This window comes from Eulemur rufifrons, chromosome 4 (genome assembly GCF_041146395.1).
Source record: "Eulemur rufifrons isolate Redbay chromosome 4, OSU_ERuf_1, whole genome shotgun sequence".
Taxonomy (NCBI): domain Eukaryota; kingdom Metazoa; phylum Chordata; class Mammalia; order Primates; family Lemuridae; genus Eulemur; species Eulemur rufifrons.
Window position 1 is genome coordinate 62,116,815 of NC_090986.1, and position 24,945 is coordinate 62,141,759.

Consider the following 24,945-nt stretch of genomic DNA (forward strand, 5'->3'; position numbering starts at 1 on the left):
TTATGTCTTCATTACAGAGCACATCTTAGAGCAATAACTTTATTAAAATTAGCATCCTTCTTTACATTTAATAATACAGTATTCTACCATTGAAATAGATGTGTAACATAAGTAAACACACACATCTATTTCTTCACTCCTTCCCTAAAAACCCCACTAAACAGAAAAGGAATTTGTTAAGATAACAACTCAAACCCACAACAAATGAGAGATGATGAAAAGACAATAGCAACAAAAATTTAGAAGGTGGAAAGCAGATGGTTGAGTGACAAAATGACTTAGCAAACACTAGAAAATCAAATCTTTAGCAAACAGTGGAGAAAGCCAAGAACAAACGAAATTTAAACTGCAAAATCCCCAAAAGACTCAAGAATTGGCAGTACCACATCCATATGAATTGGGATGTGGGGGAGAAGGGGTACTAAAATAAGAAAGATTATTTAGAAGTCTGTTTAAGCAGCAACTAGTCTCACAGATCCCAACAGTTCCCCCCCCCCACCCCCGCCCCAACCCAACAAAAAACAAAGTACATTGTCTGGAGAAGGTAAAACAGAAGGATCACAGGAGTAAGGAAATCAGGCACAGCAGAATAGAGGAGAATATACTGAAAAACAGGGTTGAGTGAAGAAACATTTGGGGATGATAAAACTCCTCAAGACCTTTTACTTCCCCCTCCTTCCCTCTCCAGAATGCTTGGCCTTCAATTCTGGGCAAGAAATCAGAAGAGCCTTCTTATAGGGATCTAAACAGCTAGGAGGAAATACAAGAAGATACTGACATCAGAAGTCTCCCAACCAAATAGCCCAGCCAGGTTACCATACAGTGAGGCTAACAATTGGCAAGCCTCACCAAGAATTTCTACTCAACATTTTAATTCCCTACTCTTACACATGATTACCAAACATCAGAGGAAAGGCTATACCATGGCAGATAAAGATCAAAGCAAACAAAAAGTAAGAAAATGAAACCTGGAGGAAACAGACCACACAGAAAGAAACCTTAAAAAAAAAAAAAAACTAACATTGACATATTCAGACAACTGAAAGAAAGTACTATCATTATTAAATTAAAACAGTATACTATTAAAAAGAAACAAAGCAAAAAAAACTTTTGGAAAGTAAATACATGATAAGAGAAATGAAAACTCAATAGAAATAGAGCAAAAAGAAAACCAGATGGAAAATAATTAAGAAAATATGAGAACATTAAAAGAGTAATCAAGAAGGTCCATTATCCAAGTAAGAGGAATTTAAGAAGTAGAAAAAGGAAATAATTAATGACCTCATTCAAGAAAAAGTCCCAGAAATAAAAGAAGTCTCCAGATTGGAAGGGTACACCAGGTACTCAGCATGGCAAATATAAACAGATCATACAAAGACACCTTGGTAACATTTCAGAACGCTGCAAACAGATAAAAAACCTTGTAAAGTTTTTGGAGATTCTTTAAATGAAGGGAAAGAAAGGAAGGAGAGGGAAAGGGAAGGGAAGGAAAAACAAAATACATACAGGTCACATACAATATATGAGAAATCAGAATGGCTTCAGATTTCTCAAAAGCAATATGGATGCTAGACAACAATGGTACAAAATAATATAATTTCCACACCTGGTATTCTTTACCTAACCAAAGAATCAAACAAGTGTCAGCATAAATTATAGCCATTGTAAAACCCCAGGTAAACCACCAATGAAGACAACACTGGTCCTCTGGAAAATGGAGATCCAACACAGGCGAAAGCAAACCATCCTGAAATCATAGGGTAATAGTTGTTGTGTACCAAGCGTAGAAGGCAATCAGTACAGAATGCTGGTCAGAAGGATATGAGACTTTCTAAGATAAAATTGGTAACAGTATCTGATGTCAGAACATCTTGAGAGACAAGCAGAATTAGTGATACATATAGAGAAAACTAAGCAAAGAGGAAAAAAGAAAATGAACTCCAACCAGCACACCCTATGGTAAAGCTAACAATCAATAAGCCACACTGAAAACTTGTAATCAGCTCTTTAGTCCCCTTACACTTACATGCAAGCAGACAACCAAGAATTACCAGACATCTAAGAAAAGGATCTATCAAGAAAAGTAGAGCCCAAAATAAAACAAAAATGGGGGGTTGGGGGGAGGTAACTTGGAGAAAACAGACTATGCTGATAGATGAAAACTTGGGAGGGGAGGAGAACCCACTAACATTTTTATAATGCTAGATAGCTGGGGATGGGGTGGAACAGGATAAGAAAAGTAATCACATTTTACAAGAATGATAATCAATAGTGATATAATCATAACTATTGGGAGGAAGGGGCATTGGGAAGAAGCGCGATCAGTTGGATAGGTGGTGACAACAGAGTTAAGTCTTCATTTTTTATCCAGAAAGCTAATAAAGACAAAATAAATGCAAGGAGTATTTAACAAACACTTAACATAGGGCATGTGAGTTAGACAAAGCTCTAAAGGCTTTCCAAATTCATTTAGTTCTTGTAACAACCTTATGAGGTACACACTACCATCACCATTTTTTAAATGAGGAAACTGAGGCATAGTAGTAGCCCACAGCTGCATAAGACTAATAAATAACAAGGAAAAATCAAACCCACCCAATCTAATTCCAGAGTCCACGCTCCTAACCATCAAGCTATGTTGCATATCTAGTAGCAACAAAAGTATGTTAGAGACCAGGAGGTAAAAATCTCAATAATTATCTAAAAGAGATAAAAGTGATTGTTACTAGGAAAGGAAAACTGGAAAGTCAGCAAGAAGGTTTTAGTTTTTGGATAACCATGTAAACTATTAGACTCTTTAAATGGTGCATGTACATCTTAAATAAAAACTTAAAGAATTATAATTTGGTACTTTTACAGTTAACAAAGTATTTTAACTGATGCTACCATCCTCAGAAGTAGGCAAAATGAGTATTACTCCTATTTTATAGATAAGACAATACTCATTCCTCTTAAATATTTGAAGACCTACCATAGAAAAGGCACCGTATTTAGAAGATAGACATCAATTCACCTCAAAGAATGATGAAGAGAGGTATAAAAAAGTCTTATTAATTTATGTTCAATTTGTTACAAAAATTCTATGATCCTCTCTCTCATAGTTGTGCTTAAAATGAGAAGACAATATAAACTTTAAATCATGATAGAAAAAGCAGAGAAAGGTCTGCTCAGTAATTGGAAAAACATTAGGTCCCTGCCCTTGAGGAACTCCTAGTCTTGTGGGAAAGATTGGTAAACATAATTATAATTAAATGTGTACAGTGCTTAAATAGAGGAGCATTAAAAACTGGTAAGGAAACAACATTCCCTAGGCGAGGAGAATTCTTCAAAGAGAATACCTGAGCTGAGTTTTTGAAGGATGAATAGAAGTTTGACCCATTTCACACAAGAGGCTGTACTAACAATTACAAAACATAATTTTTCACTATATTTCTGTATATGTGTATCTTTCCATTCTTGTAAAGGTACGTTCATGTTAACAGCAAAGACATTAAGATCTTCTTAGTAAGAATGATTTTTTTAAAAAAACAAGATACATAATCTTAATGCCTTGATCCAAGTTTCTAATATTTATAGTCTCTCCCAGTGGCCAACTGAAAGCATCTTCCACATCTAAACATTTTAAAATTTACAGTATTAGAATGTTATTTCAAAAGATGACTAAAAACTAACCACTCTGATTTGTCCTACTACCAAAAAGGTACACTGTTAAAGTATTTCCTGAGTCATAATATTGAAATTATAATGCACCTCCTTCTCCCATGAGAGACTAATGGTAACCAAGCCCAGAAGATGCAAGTGACACAAAAGCTAGCATGCGAAGAAAGATAAAAAGTTTTGTTTTTGTTTTTTTTTTTAATCATATCACTTTTCTTTTGTAGTTTTTCTCAAATTCTCTTCCAAGGAAAATTTGAATGGAACAACTTTTTCTAAACCATGGTCATAAAAGAAATAATCTGCAGTAAAATACAGTAAAGAAGATAATATATATAGATATACATTCACCTTTTCTGACTTTATAAGATATTTTAAGGAGAAACATTTTGATTTTACAGAATTTGAAAGAGTCCTCTAAAACAAAAATTTTCTAGTTTTGGTGACTTAACTTTGATGTTAACTAAGGCTCAATATGTAGTAAATTCAAAACAGGTACACTCTGAAGACAATTTAAGTTACTTTAGACCAATATTTCATATTCCTCAGTATCTCTTCTTGTTCCTTTCTAGAATTCCACACATTTCTACATAATTTGACCCTTATTAATCCTTATCTTAATTATCTGGAAAACTTAATTTTGTATTAATACCTTAAACTGGGACTCTATTCCTCCAATTAAAAACCTAGTTGAAAGCAGCATCATCTGACTTTAATTGTCTGGAACAGTAAGTTGTAAAAGCCCTATCACACTCTATCAATAGGAGAAGGGAAAAAAAGGAAAAAGTCAAGCCAGGAGACCACAAATGATAATTAACAAAAGTCTGGCAGGTTTGAATTCAAAATGTGTGGTTTACATTTGTATATTTCACCTCTGTCTTTTATTTCTCAAAATTTATTAGCCACATAATATATCTGTTTTTATAGGGGCTTCACTCAAATCACACCCTCTTGATTTAGAAAACATTTATATTTGCAGTAAATAACTCTTAAAAATTACAGGTATTAGCATAATGATAAAGGTTTAACACTATTAATAATGGGACAATTAAGGAAACTACCTCCTAGAAGAAGTCTATCTTTTAAAGTACAGTTCTGTACACATAATACAGAATACATCTGGTTAGGTAAGAAGACTTTAATTAATTATATTACTACTAGAAAAATAACAAAAATCTTGAAAGACAAGATTTTAACTTATTTCAATTAACCACGTCTTTATCTTTTACCTTTAAAACAACTAAAAGAAAGTCATGAAAACCTCACAGAAACATTTGGCCTTTGTTTTCTTTTCCTGAAATTACAATTCTTTTCCAATATGTTCAATTTTTCCAAAGCAAAACCCACAAATATACATATAGAATATAAATGCTTCAATTGGTGTGATGAAAGTTCAATTGGAAAAATCTCCAACTAATACTGAAATAATTAAATATCTTGCATGCTTACTCAAAATTCCAAGGTGAAAATGAATAGTCTTTTCATAACTCTTATAACATTTTGATCAAGGTTAGCCACAGACTGGCAAATCTGTGAAAAGAGCACTCCTTCAAAAATCAACTAGGTTTCAAAGCGATGTAGAAACATGAAAGATTTCACAACTTTTCTAGCCAGTCAGTTTCAAAGACACAATTTGATTTAATAAGCATGATTAGTGCATTATTTCCAATCTAACTGAGAAAACACTGGTTTAATAATGTATTCTAGGCTTTATGTATTTTTTTGATAAGGGAAGAAGGGAACAGGTGGAATAGATGAGGAGAACGAGGTCTTATTTTGTTGTGTCTATAAACTCAACCATCCAAGACTTACTTTCTTTATTCTTTAAAATGGCTACCACCTTTATCTACAATGCAAAAGAAAAAATGTACAGCATACTACTATCAGAGATAAATGTGCTTATTTTGACAGTGTATGCCGTCCATCCCCACAAAATACTTGTTAAGATTCTCATTCTTTTACTGTTCGGATAAAATGACCATTAAATAAGTACACAAAAGTTGGTCAATTACAGTAGGAAGGCAATCTATATGACCCAGATTAGGTCATCTTCCCTACAGTGTCTGACTAGGAAAAGCAAGTAACAATATCTTTCACAGACGAAGATCAAACACAGTAGAAATGAAAAAGGACTGTCTAGTAAAGAACAAACAGGGGAACCACAAGGTCCCAAGAGATAAGGATTAACCATTAAGAATAGATTAACCATTATAAGTTATCAGAAATTAAGCTTCTTTTCATAATTAATCTTTCTAAAAAGCATTTTATAGATAACAAAAACCACTTGGTGCCACCAAGCCTATTTTTAATGTGAACATATGCTCAATTAACTATTCTGAAAATGTTTACATGTTATACTGTCTCCTGACTCTGAAATCATTCTGTAACGCTTTTGCTCTAGAAAACTTAACAGGAAAATGTTTCACATACAAAAATGAGAACTATAACACTTTAGACTAATTTTGTGCATACATATAGCTACTGAATAGATTAACTTCGAATCTGTTCAATGTCCGCAGAAATATAGCATCATCTTACCTCTCATCCTCGCCATCCACCAGGGGTGTCGTCAGCGGTAGCACCTTCAACGGGAAAAGAGAAGCAGAGGCTGCTAGGCTGCTGCTACTCCCATCTGAAACTGCTGACATTCCCCCACTGTCACCACTGATAGTCTGAGGTAAGCAAACTAAGGAGGGCTCCACTGGGCGCCTGGCATCTTCAATTTGGCTTCCAATTGCCTGAGCTAATGATTGTGCAGAGAACTGAGCAGAACTTAGTGGTATCTGTTGTGCCAAAGGCAAATTTATATTACTTGCTAACAAGGGAGGCTGACTAACACTTTGAACCAAATTACCATTTTGGGTAGCAGGGGTTTGTGCTATATTCTGTGGTGGAACCAAGTTTGTTGAGGCAGAAGGCATTCCAGGACCAGTTGAACTAACCTGACTTGTAACAGAAATATTACTAGCAGAGGGCAAAGGACTAACTGCTGGCAACTGCTGTGAAACAACTCCTTGAGGTACTGGCTCTACTCCTTGTGGCTGGGGAGGCACAGTTAACAAGGTACTTTGGGGTGCAATAACCAATTGTTGAGGAAGGCTTGAAGCGCTAGTTTGAACTCCCTGATGAATAATCCCAGTTTGAGCAGGTGGAACTACTTGTGAAGATGGAGGAGCACCTTGCTGAATAACTGAAGGTGGAACTTGGGTAGAGGGCTGCTGCACTGCAGTAGGTATGTTTGCTTGCTGACCAATACTTGCAATTTGACTGCCAGTAGGTACAGCAGATACTGCTGTCTGAGCCTGGCCAACAGGCTGGCCAGATGCCCCTGCAGGTTGTGCTGGGACTGCTGTGGGCTGCACTGGTAGCTGGATACCCTGTGGCTGAGCCACAGGAATCACTGTTGCTCCTGCTCCCACTCCTGCAGAACTGGGCTGTCCAGAGGACATTACTGTTTGAAGAATTGGCTGCTGTTGTACATACTCTGAAGTAGCATTTTGAGTCACGGATTTACCATGGCCTGGGGCCATCTGTGTAGAAACCATTGGTTGCGGCTGTCCATACTGTAACTGTTGGGATGGTGCCCCTGGAAGGGGAGTTTGCACTGGAGGAGCCGTCTGAGAATATGGCAGTTGGGGTTGAGCCAAACTGGAGATGGAAGGCTGCTGACCTAAAGCTGAAGTGACACCAACCACATTTACAGGCGATGGCTGGATAGCAGTTGCAGCACTGATAGTGGCTTGCAGAGGTACTGGTTGAAGACCTTGCTTTTGCTGATAGCTCAGTTCTTGCGACTGTAATTGTACTTGTGAGATCTGTGACTGAGAAATACTCTGTGGTATGCTAACTGCTGGAACACTCTGTGGACCAGTGCTACCGAATTCCATCTGCTGGAGGGTCACACCTTGAAGAGCTGGTTGCTGCTGCTGCTGCTGCACCACCACAGCAGGGGCTCCCATCTCTCCACTTCCCACACTCTCTGTGTAGTGACTCAGTGTGCTGACACTACTGCTCACTGAACTCCCACTAGTGCTCTCCCTCTCAGAAGTCACTTCTGTCGGGTTTTGTTTTACAGTCTCTACCACTTTATTTATCACCACACCTTCTGTAGCAGGTACAGCATTTTCTTTTTCATAGAACTCGGTGCAAGTCCATCTACCTTTTTTAAAGGGCTCAGAACTAGAATCTAACTTCACAACTCTGAACCTTGATGTATTAACTGTTGGCTGTTGCTGCTGACTCGAAACAGATCCCATAGTCATCCCTGTAGCTGCATTAGGGACATTGTTAACAACAGTGGAGGAAGAAGTAGTACCATTGCCCATGCCACTCAAGATATTCACATTAACACCACTGGTAACTCCAGGCCCAACACTCACACTAGCAGCACTAGGAATATTGCTTGCACTTATATTAGCATTGCCAAGTACACTGCTTGTCACGTTAGGACTAAAACTACCCACAGCAGTAATGTTAACATTATTCACTGTATTAGTGCCAGTAACAGAATTTATACCTATACCGCCTATAGTACTTGGAGGACGGATGTTAGTCATTACAGATGCAGGTGTGCCACTGGATGATACAGCAGAAGTTGGTGCAACTGGTAAAGCACTGTCAGAGCTTCCAGCTGTAGAGAGTTTTCGGGATACTGGGCTTGAGGGCGGCCCTCCAGGAATGGATGCACTGGCCACAGCAGCATGAGATGGATGGTGGTGCCCATGTTGAAGGTGGTGCCCATGATGAATGTGATGGTGGTGATGGACATGGTGTGGATGAGCATTCCCATTAATCACAACGTTCTGTTGTGGAAGGTGAGGCAAATGAGGCTGAGGAAGATGGGGCTGGTTGGGAGAGACTGCCCCAGGTGTCTCGGCTTCCTGGAAGTTATTCAGAGTCTCTTCCGAGGAGCTACGTTCAGGCTCCCCTAAGTCAGTGGCCCTGGAAAGTGACACATCAAGGATCTCAGAAGAAGAGAGATCTTCCGTATGAGATTCATCCAGATCATCATAACTCTCCGTGTCCTCTGCTATACTGTTGTTAGAGCTGATACTGGCGGAGATCTGAGCTGGAGTAACGCTAGTTATTTGGAAGCCACTTTTCTTTTTCATTTGAGTTCCGCCTGGTGCAAGAGGCTGTGCCTGCAGCTGAGCCTGCGAAAGGAGGTTCAGGCTTTGTGGAGGCGGAGGCTGTGGTCCCGACGTAGAAGATGCTGCAGGAGGCGGTGGCTGGAGCAGCGACGGAGGCGGAAAATCCTCGGAAGATGTGGCATTACTACCAACGCCGGTACCTGCTGCACTGAGAGCAGAGGCGCTGCCACTACCGCTGCCCCTTCGAGGGAGCATTGCCGGGTGCGCCATCTTCCTAGCACTAATGTCTGCAGCGGCGGCGGCCGCGGCGGCGGCGGACTCAGGCGGCTGGTGCATTGTGTTAGGTACCGGGGGGCGGAGGAGGCGAGTGCAATTTCCTTCTGCACCGTAATCTTTGTATTCGAGACGCCGGGGAGGAAAACCGGACCTGACGCTCCGCCCGGCGCGATTCCTCCTTCTCCTCCTCCTCAGCCGAAGGCGCCGGCCGTTCCTGCCTTCGAGGGCGAGCTTCGGGAAGGGAGGATGAACGAGGGTGAACAGAGCGGCCGGGGACCCAAAGGGGGGACCCCTTCAGTCCTTCGCCATTCACTTTCCCCTCTAGTCTCACACCCCCCTTTATATTCCGCTTCACGTGGGGTGCGGGGCAGGAGGGAGGGGGCAGAGAAGGGGAGGGGGGAGGAAAAGCGAGAAATGCCCACCTTCTCCGGCCAACTCCGAAGCCACCTCAGCCCCCTCCTCCCGCCGCGGCGGCGGCAGTCACTGCAAAGCCCTCCCGGTCGCTCTGCACGAAGGCAGCGCGGAGCGAGTGTTGCCTTCCCTTCGCCACCCCCGGGGCCACCACCGCCAGCGAGCCCCGAGCTCAGTGTCGCTCAAACCTCCCTTCCCGGCCCCGCTCGGCCCTCCCCCCACGCCCCGCAGACCCTTTCAAACCCCCTGGGCTCGCGGCGGCTGCTCCGTGAGGAAAGGCTGGCCGCGGCTGGGGCCGGAGCGGCGCGGCTGCGAGCGGGGCGGCGGCGGCGGGGCGCCCGGTACGGTGAGCCCAGCAACGAGGCGCGGGCGGGCGCGCAGAGACGCCGGGTCCTCGCGGAGCACGGCCGGGGCGCGGCGGCGGCGGTGGCAGCGGGAGCCCAGGGACCGCTCCATCACTGGCAGCCATGGAACCCGAGCATTTTCCTCCCTCAGGGCAGGCGCCTCGGCTCGGCACACGTCCTCGGGGAGGAAGGGGCCGGCGCCCGAGCCTCCCCGGAGGGCGGCGGGACGTGCGCTAGAGCGGAGGGTGCGACCCTCTCTCGTCCTCTTCCTCCGCAGCCGGCTCGACCTCACCCCGCTGCTCCCGCGGCCGGGCGGGAGGGGGCCGCAGGCGGCGGCGGCGGCTCCTTTCTTGGCGGCGTTGGTGGCCAGACGGGCTGGTGCAGCGACTGCAGCCGACGCCGTTCAAAGGAACGAGAGGTGGGGTTGGTCGGTGTTGGCAAACGGGGCGGGGGAGTGGGTGGGTGCCGAGGGAGGGTGTCGGGCGGGGAGGGGGCTGTGGTGGTTGTTACTAGTGCTCTTCTCCGGTTCCCCCGGCTCCACCGTATCTCCCGGTCTCTCGCGGCATCAGGAGAGGAGGGACCAGCGCCCGGGAGCAGGAGGAGGAGGGGCGACCGCCAGCGAGAGGAGGCGGCGGCGGCGGCCGGGGGAGGGGGCAGGCGGAGGAGAAGGAGGGAAGATGGCGTCTGCGCATGCGCCCCGGCGCCGCAGACATAAAGCCGGGTCTGGCGGGGAAGGAGGCGGCGGGTCTTCGGGCCTTGCCGAGCGCTGGGTTTTTGACGGAAATTGCCGAAGGCCAGCGGAGGCGCCGACGCAAGGGGGGGTGGGGGTGGGGAACTTCGGCCGAAGGAGCGAATCCGGGTTGGACTGTGTGATTCTGCCTGATGGGGGTGGGGCCGGGTGGGGGGCTGGGGCCGCGCGCGCGCGTGCGCGGGTTAGGCGTGTCCGCTCTTCTCTCGCACGCGGCCGGCGCGCGGGCACGCGGGCAGGGGAGGGGGCGCAACGAGCAAGGGCCCGCGGAGGCTGGTGGCGCTCCGGGTCTCGGGTGTGCGCGCCCTGGGTGGTGTTCCCCGCCTGCGGAATGGGTAATGAGGCTTTTCTCCGCAGCAACAGCATCACGAGTTTCAATTCCCAGGAGCCCGCCGCCGCCACGACATGAGTCAGGCTTTCTTCCTCAGCGCGTGATGGAGCCCTCCTCCCCCTGCCGCACCTGGGCTCGCCCCCGGCCCGCGCCGCCCTCGCCCCCTCGGGGGATGCCCCAGCGCCGAGAGCTGCGGGTTCCGCGGAAGGCCGGTGGCTCCTGGTGATAGGTGGTGCCTTTTGTGCAGTGCAGTTGTGGCTGCCATGTGGTCCTCGCCCTTCGACGGGCAGGGCGAGGCAGCCGGGCAGATGCTACAGCTATTTGCAGTTAACTGCCTAAACTCCTCCCGGAGAGGCTCTTCGCTAAAGAGGGATCATTGCAATCTATCCTTTCCTGGAGGGAAGCAGGCCAGCTCAGTAAACCAACTGACCTCCAACAGGTGGAGTTCATTAGCCAGCAGCGATGCCTTTTTCGTTTAATTGTCCAGGCTGTAGCCCCCATAAGATTTGACTTAAGGCAAGGTGGCCTAGTCATCATAGCAACACAAGTGAAATGATAAATGAAGAATGCCTTTTAGAGCTAGAATAGAAAAAGAGCCATCTGAAATACTAATTTTTTTTAAAAAACACTGCATTTCATGGGTCTGAGCGTAGATCTACAGAAACAATATTAGATATGTTTGGAGGCAACTTACTGGAAGTTGCTTTCTTGGCATTACATATCAAAACCTAGGTCTAAGCATTTTTTTTACTACTAATCAAGAATATACTTCTTACCTAGGAATTAAAAAACAACAAAATAAGCTGGAAAACTGTAGAGAGAATTTTTTTTTTAATTTTGGTTGTTGGGGAACTAAACGCTAATGGTTAGACCTCCAATTCGCGAAATCGCATACTTGCAGATCTATATTCCTATTTCAGGATATTGTTAAAACAAAAAATGATGGTAAGTCATTTGCACAGTTTTGATGGACCTCTTAGTTGTCAGTTGAACATGTTACCTTTAGTTTGAACTTTCCCCGCATTCTATTCCTCAAAAGTTAAGATTGTCACCATTTGCTTAGATTATTGACTAGAAGTGCACCTTTAACACTGTCTATCCTCTATAAAAACTGTGATATATTGTTATTTTATCCGCGATCTTCCCCACTAAATCAAAAAGTTAGGACTATATATTTTTTTTACTTTAAATTGCTAATGTGTAGTTCTGTGCTGGTTATAAAGTAGGCTCGCACAAATATTAGAAGTGATATGCTAATAAGAATCAACTATGTTAGAAAAGACCATACTTTCCCTCTTTTTTATGATATTACTTTGTTAATACATGAATGGTAGTGTTTTTATGTAACTATAGCCATTTGTGTATTTTACAAAAATAACTATTTCTTTTTTAATCCTCAACAGCTTTTGTTGCAAGTGATATGCCTGGTTAATGGCTGCCATCCATTGTTGAACTGCAAATCTGACATTCTTTTTCAACAGTTTTTGAATAGATAATAGAAACTATCCTAACTGATTAAAACTGCAATGGAATGTACCTGGGCAGAATGTTGTTTCTTTGGATTACAGTGTAAAAGAAAATGCTCCTATCTCTCAAAATGTTGCCTTAGGTCAAAGTTTTAAATTACCCCAAGCAGCAGCTCTACACCCCTGGGGCCACCTAAATACCCACTGTGATTGCGCTGGTAAGGTTTGACGCTGAAGAAACACATAAAATATATTAAAGTCTTACCTAAAGTTGACAGAATGAAAGAGTTGTTGAGGTACCGCTATAGGACTAGATACTTGTTCTAATAACCAGTAGCAAAGGGCATTGTTTTTGGCTGTTTTGTTGGGGACGGGGGTTGGTGGGTGGTATTCCTTTTAAAAGGTTTTCAAAAAAACTTTTCTGAATCTTAAATTCAGCTGAATTTTTTTAAAAAATGGCAGGGAGGGACTTCCAGGTTAACATAAGACATAAGAAAATAGTCTATTTCAAATATATTTAATTTCTGTCTGCCATATTACTTTCAAACACCTGCTTCTGTTGCTTCAAGTACTATTGAAATACAAAAAGTAACTCTGCCATTAGGGAAATCTCAGTTTCAAAAATCTCTCCCACCCCCGCCAGAATTTTTATGACCATCAGTACATGAACACAAATACATTAAAACAAGGAGAAGCACCTGAACAGCCAGGTTTTGCTATGCTATCACCTTTTAATAAAGTCTGGATTTTTTTTTACATAAATAATAAATGCCTACTACTCTGGGTAATAAAGTCATTAAATCCTTTGAACCCAGTACTTAGAACTATCTTTTGCCTTTTGAAAGACTGAATTTCACCTGTTTTCATTCTGAAGGTGTACCTCTGAATTACTTTTCTGTTAACTAAAAGATTAGTTTGTACTGTAGTGCTCACTTAAATCTAGTTGCAACATTGCATGCCAGCCTATATATTTAGCCATATTTAGTGTTTATTGTACCATAAAAGTAGAAAATTTGCTGAACATTGTAACACTGTTTGTGAGAACTGCAAAATGGATCAATATTTAAAGCCAAGTAATTCTCCAAAAATAGTGCCCTCAAAGAGCAGGAAGAGCATATCTATACTCTGAATGGCTGTGAGTGGCAAAGACAGATAATAATAAGAAATGTGTGCAGAAAATATGCTATTTTTCCACTCCAGTAATTATTCTTGCTATCCAGTGCTTTAGTCAAGCAATATTACTAATTTGTAACTTTTAAATGTTATCTGAAAAAAAGTCAAATGTTTAAATATGAATTAGAAACATAAAAAACATTTTTAATATGAAGAAACTTATGCAAGGGGATATTGCAGCATGTTTATTAATCAATTTGGTATCTAGAAAAAAATTTTTAATGAGACGGGGAGTGTACATTTTTAGTATTGTAAATATCACAAAATGCTTATTTTGAAACTGTCATTCAAATTTTAATGAGTACAGATTAACCTATAACTGATTAATTTTTATAGCATTTGTTAAATTTTCAATTTAAGTATATTTCAGTTCAGCTAAACAATTTTATATCCTCAAATAAGATAATGCTTATTAAACAAAAAAGTATAGAAGTTAGAATTTATGGTTCAGAAGGCATACTGATTCACATTAGCTCATTTAATTCTATCCTTTGAGGGAGAAGGCATTATTCTCATTTTAAAAGTATTACAGAGAGGTTAAATAACTTGTCTAAGGTTCATGCTTGCCTAAATCTGGATACTCAGGTCCTTTTAATTTCAGATTCTATGTCTTGATGTTGGGAGATTTTTCCAGAAAAGTCTGAACTCTAGAGATGAGTATTTCTCAAAAATCTCTTGAAATAAGTATTCTTTCAATGCTTTTGAATACCAGTGTCCCATAGACACATTAATTACAAACAGCATTTCTTCTGTATGCAGAGGATAAAAGACTTTCCCCATTGGAACCAATGTAAATGTTATAAATTCTTTTAGTTTTTTCTGACTTGCAAATGTGTTAATTTGGGGAATTTCCTCACCAAAAAAAAAAAATCATTTCTAACTTCTACAGAACTGTGAAGTGATGTTGAAAAAAATAATTTGTTAATTTAGTTTTCTAAGGCTATAATCAAATAGCTCTCCAGATCTCTCCTATGATAGCTAATGTTTATTTAATGCCTACTATATACTGCACATTGTTCTAAAAGCTTTAAGTGTTTTATCTCACTTAATTCTCGAGACTATATAAAATAGGAGCTGGAACTGCCCCATTTTACAAATGAGGAAAGCAAGGTTCGAAGAGGTTTTGGTCTCACAGCTTGGCTAGTGGTAGGGCTAAAATGAAATCCTGGCAGTCCAACCACCCCTTCGCAGCTGCCTTCAAGGCATATTGTTAATTTAGGCTCTTGCCAACTCAAGCACTCCAGTTAATTTTCTACAGAATACTCATGTTTGAATTTTTCTAATTAGACATCTCCAAAGAATCTATGAGCACCATTTTCTCCTATGCAGAGACATTCTGAGGATGTACGTTTTAGAGACTCTGCTGTGGCCACATAGGAATTGGACATAAAGGAACAGAACAGTGATTTGATTAAGTTGGATGATCCTTCACTGGTCGAAACAGATGCCAAATGCTTGAAAAAAGGCATTAATCACACATAAGTGAGAAATGCTATCTCTATAGGACAAGATAAATGTTTTCCTATTTTAGCGATTAGCCTTTATTGAACATGAGGGCCTGTAGAATAGAGTAATAACCTAGTCTTTCCAACATGTTCTAAGCACCCATTTGTATTTGTACATCTTTTCAAATAAAGGTATAGAAGTAAACAAGTGTCATATTTGTTTGTATCATGATTCTAATAAGACCTCTGCTCATCCACTGTGAACAAAAAATCAGGTCAAGAGGTATAATCAAATAAAAGCAATCAGTCCTTTTTTTTTTTTTTTTTTTTTAATTTTTTGAGACAGCATCTCAAACTCCTGGCCTCAAGCAATCCTCACACTTCAGCCTTCCAAGGTTACTGAGACTACAGGCATAGACCACTATGCCCTGCCTCCTTTGTATGTAAAGGTTAGGTTCCCAAACAGGTGTATCTCAAGTCTCAAAGCTCAAGAAAAAGGAATGTTGTTCCATTCCTTAGTATGGAAATTTCCTTTGATCATTCGTTTTCTCCCTCTGCTCCAACTTATCTTTCAAGAGAAGAAAATTGATAAAATAGTTTTTAGTAACTTATATTCAAATTTGACATTTCCAGTTAATTTCATTGTAGAAGAAAAACAGGAAATCAGTAGTCTTAAAGGCCAAAATCTTTTCTGATTTTAATGCCTTTTAGAAAAGAAAAAATCTTAAATGTATGCATTCTAAATTGGAGTCAGAAACAAACTAAAATCCTGTAAACATGACCTCGAAAATTTAAATGCAACAACACAATTTACATATGGAAGATGTTTACAAAACTTTTCTATATGAATGATAAATTAGAATGATTAGAGAGAAATGTTAGAATTTTAGAGAAAAATCTTAAGATGGGATTTAGGAGAAAAAGCCCAACAAAATTGATTCGTTTTATGTGTAATATATACACACTTGTCAAACTCAAGAAAATTAAATACATGACTGACTCGGCCTCTTCATTAAGTTAAAGTTAATTCCAAAGATACCAAAAAGGTTTTCCATCAAAAACTGGAAGGTCCAGGTGCTTTTGTACCCCAGTTATTTATAGACAGGACAAGACCACATGATAATGCCAAGTAAGTGGTTTAACTTTGATGATTTGAAAGTATTTCTTTATTCAAGTCATAACTGACATACAAAAATGTTTGGTAAATTACAACTACATCAATGTATATTTTGAGTAAAATGGGGGTGATAGTCTATTTTACCCCATTTTATGCCAAATTATTTGATAAATAAAAAGAATTTTGAAAGAAATACTTCCAATAAAGAGCATCTTGAGAAAGAGGCTAAGTTTTTTTTATTCTGTCAAACATGGCAGAAACTTAGTTCCTATAAAAAAATTTCTTAAATCCTGCACTAAGTAGTAATATTGGCAACATAATTTATCACATGAACTTTACCACTGGACTTTTCACAAGATGTTTCTGAAGAACATAAAGTTCAGAAATTAACATCAGAAAACAATGCTCATTATTAAAATTTTGTTCAAGGGCATCTAATAGTATTAAATTTCCTTCTCTGTTCTTTCACTTGATCTCTGTAAAATTCTCCTTGCCCAACCTAAGCCTATAACAACTTGCTGACTACTCCTTTTCAGGGAACATCATGCCCAAAGCACTTTTTTTTTTGTAAGAAGCAAAGTTCAGTGAAAATGGTAGGAAGATATGAGTTGAATCTGTATCTCCTTTTCTGATAGCTTTGCATTTGTTTAGGGACAGTGCATTATATCAAGTACTGATTGGAACTGGAATCCCTAGCTTTTGTGTATTCCGGAAATGCATTGCTTACAACCTAGCCTAAGAATATGAGAAATTCATCTGCATCCTCTGGTCAGATGAGCTCCAGAACTATTTTCTAAGAAACTTACTTGGTAATCTTTGACATGACTAGTCACAGAGTTCATACAAAGTCTACAATAATAAAGCAATTTCAAATGTAATTTACGCTTGGCTTAGTTAATATGTCTAAAACAAAATAGCTGTTTATTGGTCAAAATTTCTATTGAAATATTAATATCAAATGAACATTCTGCTATTATTTTGCATTTCTCCCCACATGAAACATTTTTTGCTTCATTTATGATTATCAGTACAATAAAAAACCATCTTCTATTATATAACTAAGGTTAGAATAAGCTACCTTGCTGGTTATGATGGATATGTTTTTAAAATTAAGTACATAATATTTAGTACAGTGTACAAGTGTCTCATAAATTCTTTTTTAATGATAATGATTCTGTAGCTAAAATATATTCCCAATGAATACATATGAGTTGACTGAAAGTAGTACTTCTTTATGCCACCCTTTTCTTTGGAAGAACAGAGAGATTTTGGCCCCAGAGCCTCTTGGATCTGTAGGCTCTTCACAGAAGGCAAATCATCATTTCCACCCAATTCTGCATTATTAAAATGTCCAAAGAGAATAGTCTTTGGCACTGTTTTCAACAACTGTGTTCTAATGACACGTTTAGTATTCGTTTTATTACTAGTTGTACTAGATAAATCACTCATTTAAGACTCAGGCCTTAAGGTATTTTCAGCTGGCTTTGATCTACATGTCAATGGACACCAGCCCCAACCCTCTTTCTCTTCCCTGCTTATTCACTGCTCCACCCTACTCCTCCCTCCACTGCCATTTTCCTCACCATACCTCAGAAATTGAAATTACAACCATCCTAACTTTGATGAGACCCTCAAATAATTTCATTTTCTTCTTTGTGATAATTCTGCAATAACAGTCAACTAATAATACCATTTGTCATTCTGTTCATCCTAAGTACATGATGAATACTGCTACAGAAATGTAGTTAATTTTTTTCTATACATTTTTTTGTTTGAAACAGGGTCTCACTCTATTGCCTAGGGTAGAGTGCAGTGGCATCATAGTTCACTGCAACCTCAAACACCTGGGCTCAAGCATTCCTCCTGCCTCAGCCTCCTGAGTAGCTGGGACTATAGGTACATGCCACCACGCCCAGCTAATTCTGTTTTTTGTAGAGATGGGTTCTCACTATGTTGCTCTGGCTGTTCTCAAACTTCTGGCCTCAAGCAATCCTCCCACTTTGGCCTCCCAAAGTGCTAGGATTACAGGAGTGAGCCACCATGCCCAGCCCATCTATTAATTTTTTTTTTTTTTTTTGAAGAGCATTCAACATTTCACCAATATATATTAACAACAATGGCCGATCTCATCTGAATCATATTGCAGGATTTTTTTTTTTTACGTCTCAGGTTAAAATATGTTTTTCCCTGAAAAAAATAGAATTAATCAAAAGCATATAATAATTTGTGGGCTGCTACATTGGTTAGGACTATAAAATGGGAAATATGGAATTTTGTTCTCCTTAGAAAACCTGGGAACAGGAAAGAGAAGATTGATCCAACTCTGGTGTCATAAATTGAATATCTGCTACCTGTCCTTTAGGAGACAAAATTGCTTGTGCTATGGTTTTCTATATATCAATGAGGGCACAAATGAAGGCAACCTTCCCCAACCCTCACCACCAGCTCAAAGGTGCAATTATATAACCTTATTCTAAACGAAGGACGAATGGAAAGCAGTATGGAAACAATTTGGTTCATGTTTCACCAAAGGCATTTTTCCTTCAGGTTAAAGGTAATAAGAGACTTCCAAATCGTTGCAAACACCTCTTAATCCACCAATTACATATAGGCACAATATGAATCTTTGGAAATTAGATAAGAAGAGTTTTGATGTGAAATAATGGCAGCAATATGGTTTAGAAACCATGATGATAAGGGCTCATTGATTCATATATCTGCTTGGGAATGAGCATATGCTTAGTGCCTGGTATACATGTAAAAACTGTCATTATGGTTTCTTAGTAAGATAATTGATTCTGAGTAAAGAGTTGTATTGGTTGTCTTAATTTTTGTAGTCGTTGAGCTTTTGCTGTTTGTATGTTTGTTTGTTTTTTGATCACAGACACTTGGGAGGAGAAAAGCCTATCAAAAGGAAGATTGTGTTCGTGATGTAACTAACTCTAACAGCATTACTAATGAGACCAGGAAAATACACAAAACTTAGCAGAGAGCAGGGACAATAACAATAAAGGACTATTTGAGGCTACTTGGTTCCCTGATAAATGTCATGATAGCAAACAACCATGCCTAGGATAAAATTGTGTCCCTATCTCATATATTTAGCATTCACGAATTTTATTCCATGGCAGGCCATCTTCTATATAGTGCCAGAATATTCCATCAGGAGAAAGACTAGAAAGTGGGTTTTATGTTTAAAAATAAATAATCATAATAAGTTATCAGCTCTACTATTAAAGCAATAAACTAAAGTTTTTTAAACATAGGTTTAAAGTCGACAAGGAACATGAGGACTGGACCGTTTTAAAAGCTTAAACTTGCTGACCCTGTTCAGGAAAGGCCCCGTTATATTGACTTGGTTGTGGCAGTCCCAGGGCCAAAAGAGCAGAGCCTGAAACCTACTGCACAGATTGAATTGCATTTTGATCAATATTTCAGGTACAACCACCACCTCATTATCTACATGTGAATTTCCCATGGGCAGTTTCCATTCCCAGACCACCTGAACCTCTCTCTCAACACCAACTGAGGCCCCCATGGCCATGCTGCAATGTGTGCTTAAGGGATTCGAAATCATTTGAAATTTAGTCTAGACCAAAAGAAAAGAGTTTAGGCAGGCAAATCCATTGAGTGGAAGAAATCCATTAAATTCAATTCAAAGTCTATTATAGTTTATCCACTATTTTGGAAGAATTCCATCATTGCTTTCTTCTAATAGTAAAGATAATGAAGAATTGATTGCTGTAGTTTCAATGAAGTCTCTCTGCCCACAAACATTTATTAAGAACTTGTCTAAATTGTAGCTCATTTTTAACATGGAACAGAAAACTCAGCTTGTGCCTACATACCTCATAAGAGATCATTCTAGAATGATAGTAACCATACGTTTCAGTCGACTATTACACTATTCAACCAGCAGAAATCTGGAATAATGGGATCAACAAAGAATAAACACTAAAGGCAAGGCAATAGGGCCAGTTGTGGAGCAAGTACTTCATTCAGGAAACTGAAGTAATGTCCAGAAGTCTTCAAAGGCTATATGAGGGATAGTGATTAAAATTAACACAGAACTCTCAGGAGCCTGCACTTGGGTTGAGAACAGATGGGAGTGGTCTCTGGAAGAGTAAGCGGCCTACCCACTTCCAAACCCCTTTGTACTTCAAGGACTCACCTTTGTCTCTGACTTGGCTCCTTAAATCTTATTATTTATTTTGGGGAAGCAGGCACACCTTCTTCGTACAAAAAGAAAGCCCAAGCGTACAGAACCTGAACATCATCTTTTATTGCTATATATTGCTATTATCTTCAACTGAGGCCTAAGCTGATTTCCTAATGACAATGACCCTGATATACTGTTGAGTGGTTCGAACTATACTATACTACAGTCAGAACTATACTATGAAGATTTTTGCCATCAAATGTGCATTAGGGACTTATTTCCTATCACATTGGGGACTTATTTTCTATATAATTCCTGTTACCTGAATGATGCAATTAAAGTGAATAATGCAAACCTATTGGTGCAACAATGTCAACTAATCACCAAGAATTTACTAGCAAGTACTATATATTGCATGTACCAAATAACCCATATGTCCTCACCTGAGTTCCTCCAAAATAAGAGACAAGACTCACATGCAGGCAGTTTATTTGGAAAAAAATGGAGCTATAGGGCAGGAATGTCAGCAGCAAGTTTGAAACAGGGAAGGAGGGAAGACTCCAAGCTGAGTTATTAAGTTGGCTGTCACTGAGGAGCCTTTTAAAATGCTTTCCAGGAGATCAGCAGGGTTAACATTTATACACTGGCTTCCATTCCCCATTGGTCAAAGGTGGGCCTATGAGCATTAAGTTCACTGCCCAATCCCCAAACTTTTATACAGGCATGAGTGCAGAACCTGTTTCGGGATATTCCATACCACTGAGTGAGAAGAAGTGGGCCCAGGCAGGTGCTGTCCTATCACACCTCATGCAAAGCCAGTGGAATCAGTACCAGTGGTGGAGTAAAAGGCAGATCCCAGATGATTTAGAAGAGGTGTCCAGTTATCACCAACCTTTAGAACTTATTGCCACAGTTTGAATTTGAATGATATGATTCTAATTTTGATCAAATACCTTTAAATTAATATAAAGTCACTTAGATTTACCAAAAACAACCTCCTTAACACATGTGAGAACAGATCTCAGTAACTCAGACTGCATTAACCATCATGATTCATGGACTGAGAGTAAATTGACATTTGTATTGCCTATTTTTTAAAAAAAGAATCTGCTTAGAAATTAAGCATATAAAACTTGTCTCCAAAGGGCATTTTAAAGTATTTACATCTACCTTCATCTATATACCATCATTATGTTAGCAGTTATCTCTCAAACTGGCCACCATAAACATTCAATAATCGTTTGCTGAAAGAATGAAAATTTTACATTGTAGTTACAAGACCAACATAATCCATTAATTAAGGAATGGTCTTCTGTGATTCTCTACTGGCTTGATTCTAGTCATTGTGTGTATTTTAAAATTATAAAACTATGTTTTAGAGAATCAGTCTTTAAATCAGATGTTCCTCTACAACTAAATGCCTCCAGGATGTCTGAATTTATGATGCTTCTCTTGATAAAAATAGGAGAATCTAAGGATAGAACAATAAGATTCTATTGGATATATCACAAGTAGTTATAATAGATTTCTCACCTTTGGTAAGTCTCTTCAAATTGAGACCGTGTATTTCATCTGACTACAATCTTTTAATCTATATCTTCTTTTAACATCTGAGATATTTATATACCACAAAACTTACTCATTTTAAGTATGTAATTCAATGAATTTTAGTATATTTACAGTTGTGTACCATAACCACAATCTAATTTTAGAACATTTCCATCACCCTAAAAAGAAACTTCATGCCCATTTATAGTCATCCTCACTGCCAACTCTAGGCACCGCTAATCTCTCTGTATTTATATATTTGCCTTTCCTGGACATTTTATATAATGAACATAATCCTTTTGAGGGTCATCCATGTTGTTAACCTATAGCTTTTAAAGCCAACATATGTTCTTTATGTTGCCTCCTAATCATCTTATTTCAGTTTCAAGGTAAAATTTCTGCTATATACAATGATAGATAAAGCCATTTAAAGAATTATAGAATCAGGTATACAAAACTGAAGTGGATATTCCTAACAAAGAAGAATTTGTCTTTTTTATATAACCTCTATTATTTTCCAATTATAAACATAACAGACTGAGCATGTTAAAGTACTGAAAATACAGAACTACCAAAAAGTATAAAATTTTATCTTAATTTTACAACAAAATAAAGCCACACTTAATACTTAACGTCTTCTAATCTGGCATTTACCATTAAAAGATTACTTTTTCAACTTTCAAACTACTTGAAAAGCTGCAAGAACAGTAGAATGAACACCTTGTACTCTTCACCTAAATTCTCCAATTGTTTATATTTTGCCACGTTTACTTTTTCTCTGTGCAGTGCACATGAGCACTCTCTCTCTCACTCTCTCTCTCATGACTTGGTTGTATGGCACTTCGATTCTAAAGCCTTAATGTGCATCTCCCAAGAACAGTAGCATTCTTCCTCATAATCACAATACTTTGATCACACTTGGGAAATCTAACTTTTTTATAATGCTACTATCTAATATAAAGTCCATATTCAAATTTTCCCAATTATTATTCCAATCATGTCCTTTATAACTTAAAAAAAAAATCCAAGAGTCAACTGAGAAAAATCCATTGCATTTAGTTATCATGTTCCTTTACCGTCCTTTAACCTGGACCAATCCATTGTTTTTTCTTTCTTTCCTGACACTGACATTTTTGAAGATGGCAGACCAGTTGTTTTGGAGTGTTTCCCACAAGCTGGATTTGTTTGATTGTTTCTTTATAATTAGATTCAGGTTAAACTTTTTGAGGGGAGAGGGATGCAGGCAGGGATATTAGATATATGTTGTTTCATCTTCTCAGTGCTCAACCTCGGGATGTACCCAGTCTTTTTTTTTTTTTTTTTTTTTGAGACAGAGTCTCACTTTGTTGCCTGGGCTACAGTGATTGCTGTGGCATCAGCCTAACTCACAGCAACCTCAAGCTCCTTGGCTTAAGCAATCCTCCTGCCTCAGTCTCCCGAGTAGCTGGGACTACAGGCATGCGCCACCATGCCCGGCTAATTTTTTCTATATATATTTTAGTTGGCCAGATAATTTCTTTCTATTTTTAGTAAAGACCGGGGTCTCGCTCTTGCTCAGGCTCATCTTGAACTCCTGACCTCAAGCAATCCACCTGCCTCGGCCTCCCAAAGTGCTAGGATTATAGGCGTGAGCCACCGCGCCCAGCCCAGTCTTTTTTTTAACATAATTATATATGCATTTTAATTTTTACATGATTGGTATATTATACATAAATGTTTATGCCCTGCCTTTAAAAATAAGCATTATATTTTCATTTTTCCATGATATGAAAATTCTTTAAAATTACTACTTTTAATGGATGCATAATAATCTATCATATGATATTACTGTTTAATTGACAAATCGTCTGTTATTACATATTTATTTCCATATTTTACTGCTATGAAAATGCTATGTTAAACATGTTTGGGTACAATATTTGTCCACATATATGATTGTTTTCTTAGGATAAACTTCTAGAAATGTCATTACCTGGTATTATTAGATTAAGGGGTATAAAGTTTTAAATATTGACAAATTGCTTCAAGAAATGTGGTAACCAGCATTCAAGATGTCACCCAATGATCCCTGCCTCCTGCTCACCATACCCTTATGTGTTCTGCATCCACATTTTTGCTGGATTGGTCTGTGTGGCTAAGAGAATACAGCAAAGCGATGGTATGTCGCTGGTAAGGTTAGGTTATAAAGGACACTGTAGCTTACTGTCTAGATCGGTCTTCCTCTTGGACCCAGAAAGAAGGCAGCTGCAGTGTTGTGGGGACAATAAGAAGTCCACGTGGCAAGGAACTGAAGTCTTTGGTCCACAGCCAGTGTGGCACTGAGGCCTGCCAAAAACCACATTTGTAAACTTAAAAGCGGATTCTCCTGCCCTGCTCCGGTCTGAGATGATGATCCCCAGCTGACAACCTACAGCTTCCTGAGCAACCAGCTGAGCAATTTCTGGATCCCTCACCCATAGAAACTGAAATAATGAATGTTTGTTGCTTTCAACTGTTAAGTTTTGTGGTAATTTGTTACCCAGCAATACATAATTTGTATAAGAAAGTGTGAATCAGTTTGTATTCTCACCAGCATGAAGGCCTGGTATGAAGGCCTGTCTTCAGGTACAGAGTTGTGTACTTTTAAAAATTATTCTAATTTCAAAGGTTAAAAAATAAAACTATCTCTTCATTTTAATTAAGTTCAGTATTTTTGAAAATTTAGTAGCTATTAATTTGCATTTTGTGAATGAAATAATCTATTCTTTGCTCGCTTTTTCTGTAAGATGAGTTTTCTTATTATTATGCATGAATTCCTTTTCCTTTTCCAATTAAACTGATGGTCAATATTTTCCCAATTTTTAAATGTGCTTTTTACTTTTGTTTATTATGCTTTTTTGGCATTTGGAAGTTCTACATTTTTAAATAGTCAAATTTATCAATGTTAATCTTTGTGATTTCTTCTGTTATATTTTTATGCCTAAGGAGTACTGTTATTAAGAAACATAAGGCAAGATAAGGGGATTACAGAATGACAAGGTAGACAGGATGAGGTGGCTCACGCCTATAATCCTAGCACTCTGGGTGGCTGAGCTGGGAGGATCACTTGAGTTCAGGAGTTTGAGACCAGCCTGAGCAAGAGCGAGACACCATCTCTATTAAAAAAATAGAAAAATTAGCCATGTGTCGTGGCGTGCGCCTGTA

At 39.4% G+C, this 24,945-nt stretch overlaps 1 protein-coding gene across 2 annotated transcripts in view; it reads right to left on the reverse strand.

Annotated features, from left to right (window-relative positions):
- The window catches only part of TSC22D1 (TSC22 domain family member 1), a 121,000-nt gene extending 111,424 nt beyond the window's left edge, over positions 1 to 9,576 (reverse strand). The window contains exon 1 of one of the 2 annotated variants that reach the window (XM_069467225.1): positions 7,436 to 9,576. In XM_069467225.1, coding sequence (XP_069323326.1) covers positions 7,436 to 9,080 — 1,645 coding nt within the window. In that variant the 5' untranslated portion in view covers positions 9,081 to 9,576. Of the gene's footprint in view, positions 1 to 6,192 lie in introns of both variants that reach the window. The other variant, XM_069467224.1, reaches the window with a different exon arrangement.
- Positions 9,577 to 24,945: the final 15,369 nt, after the last annotated feature.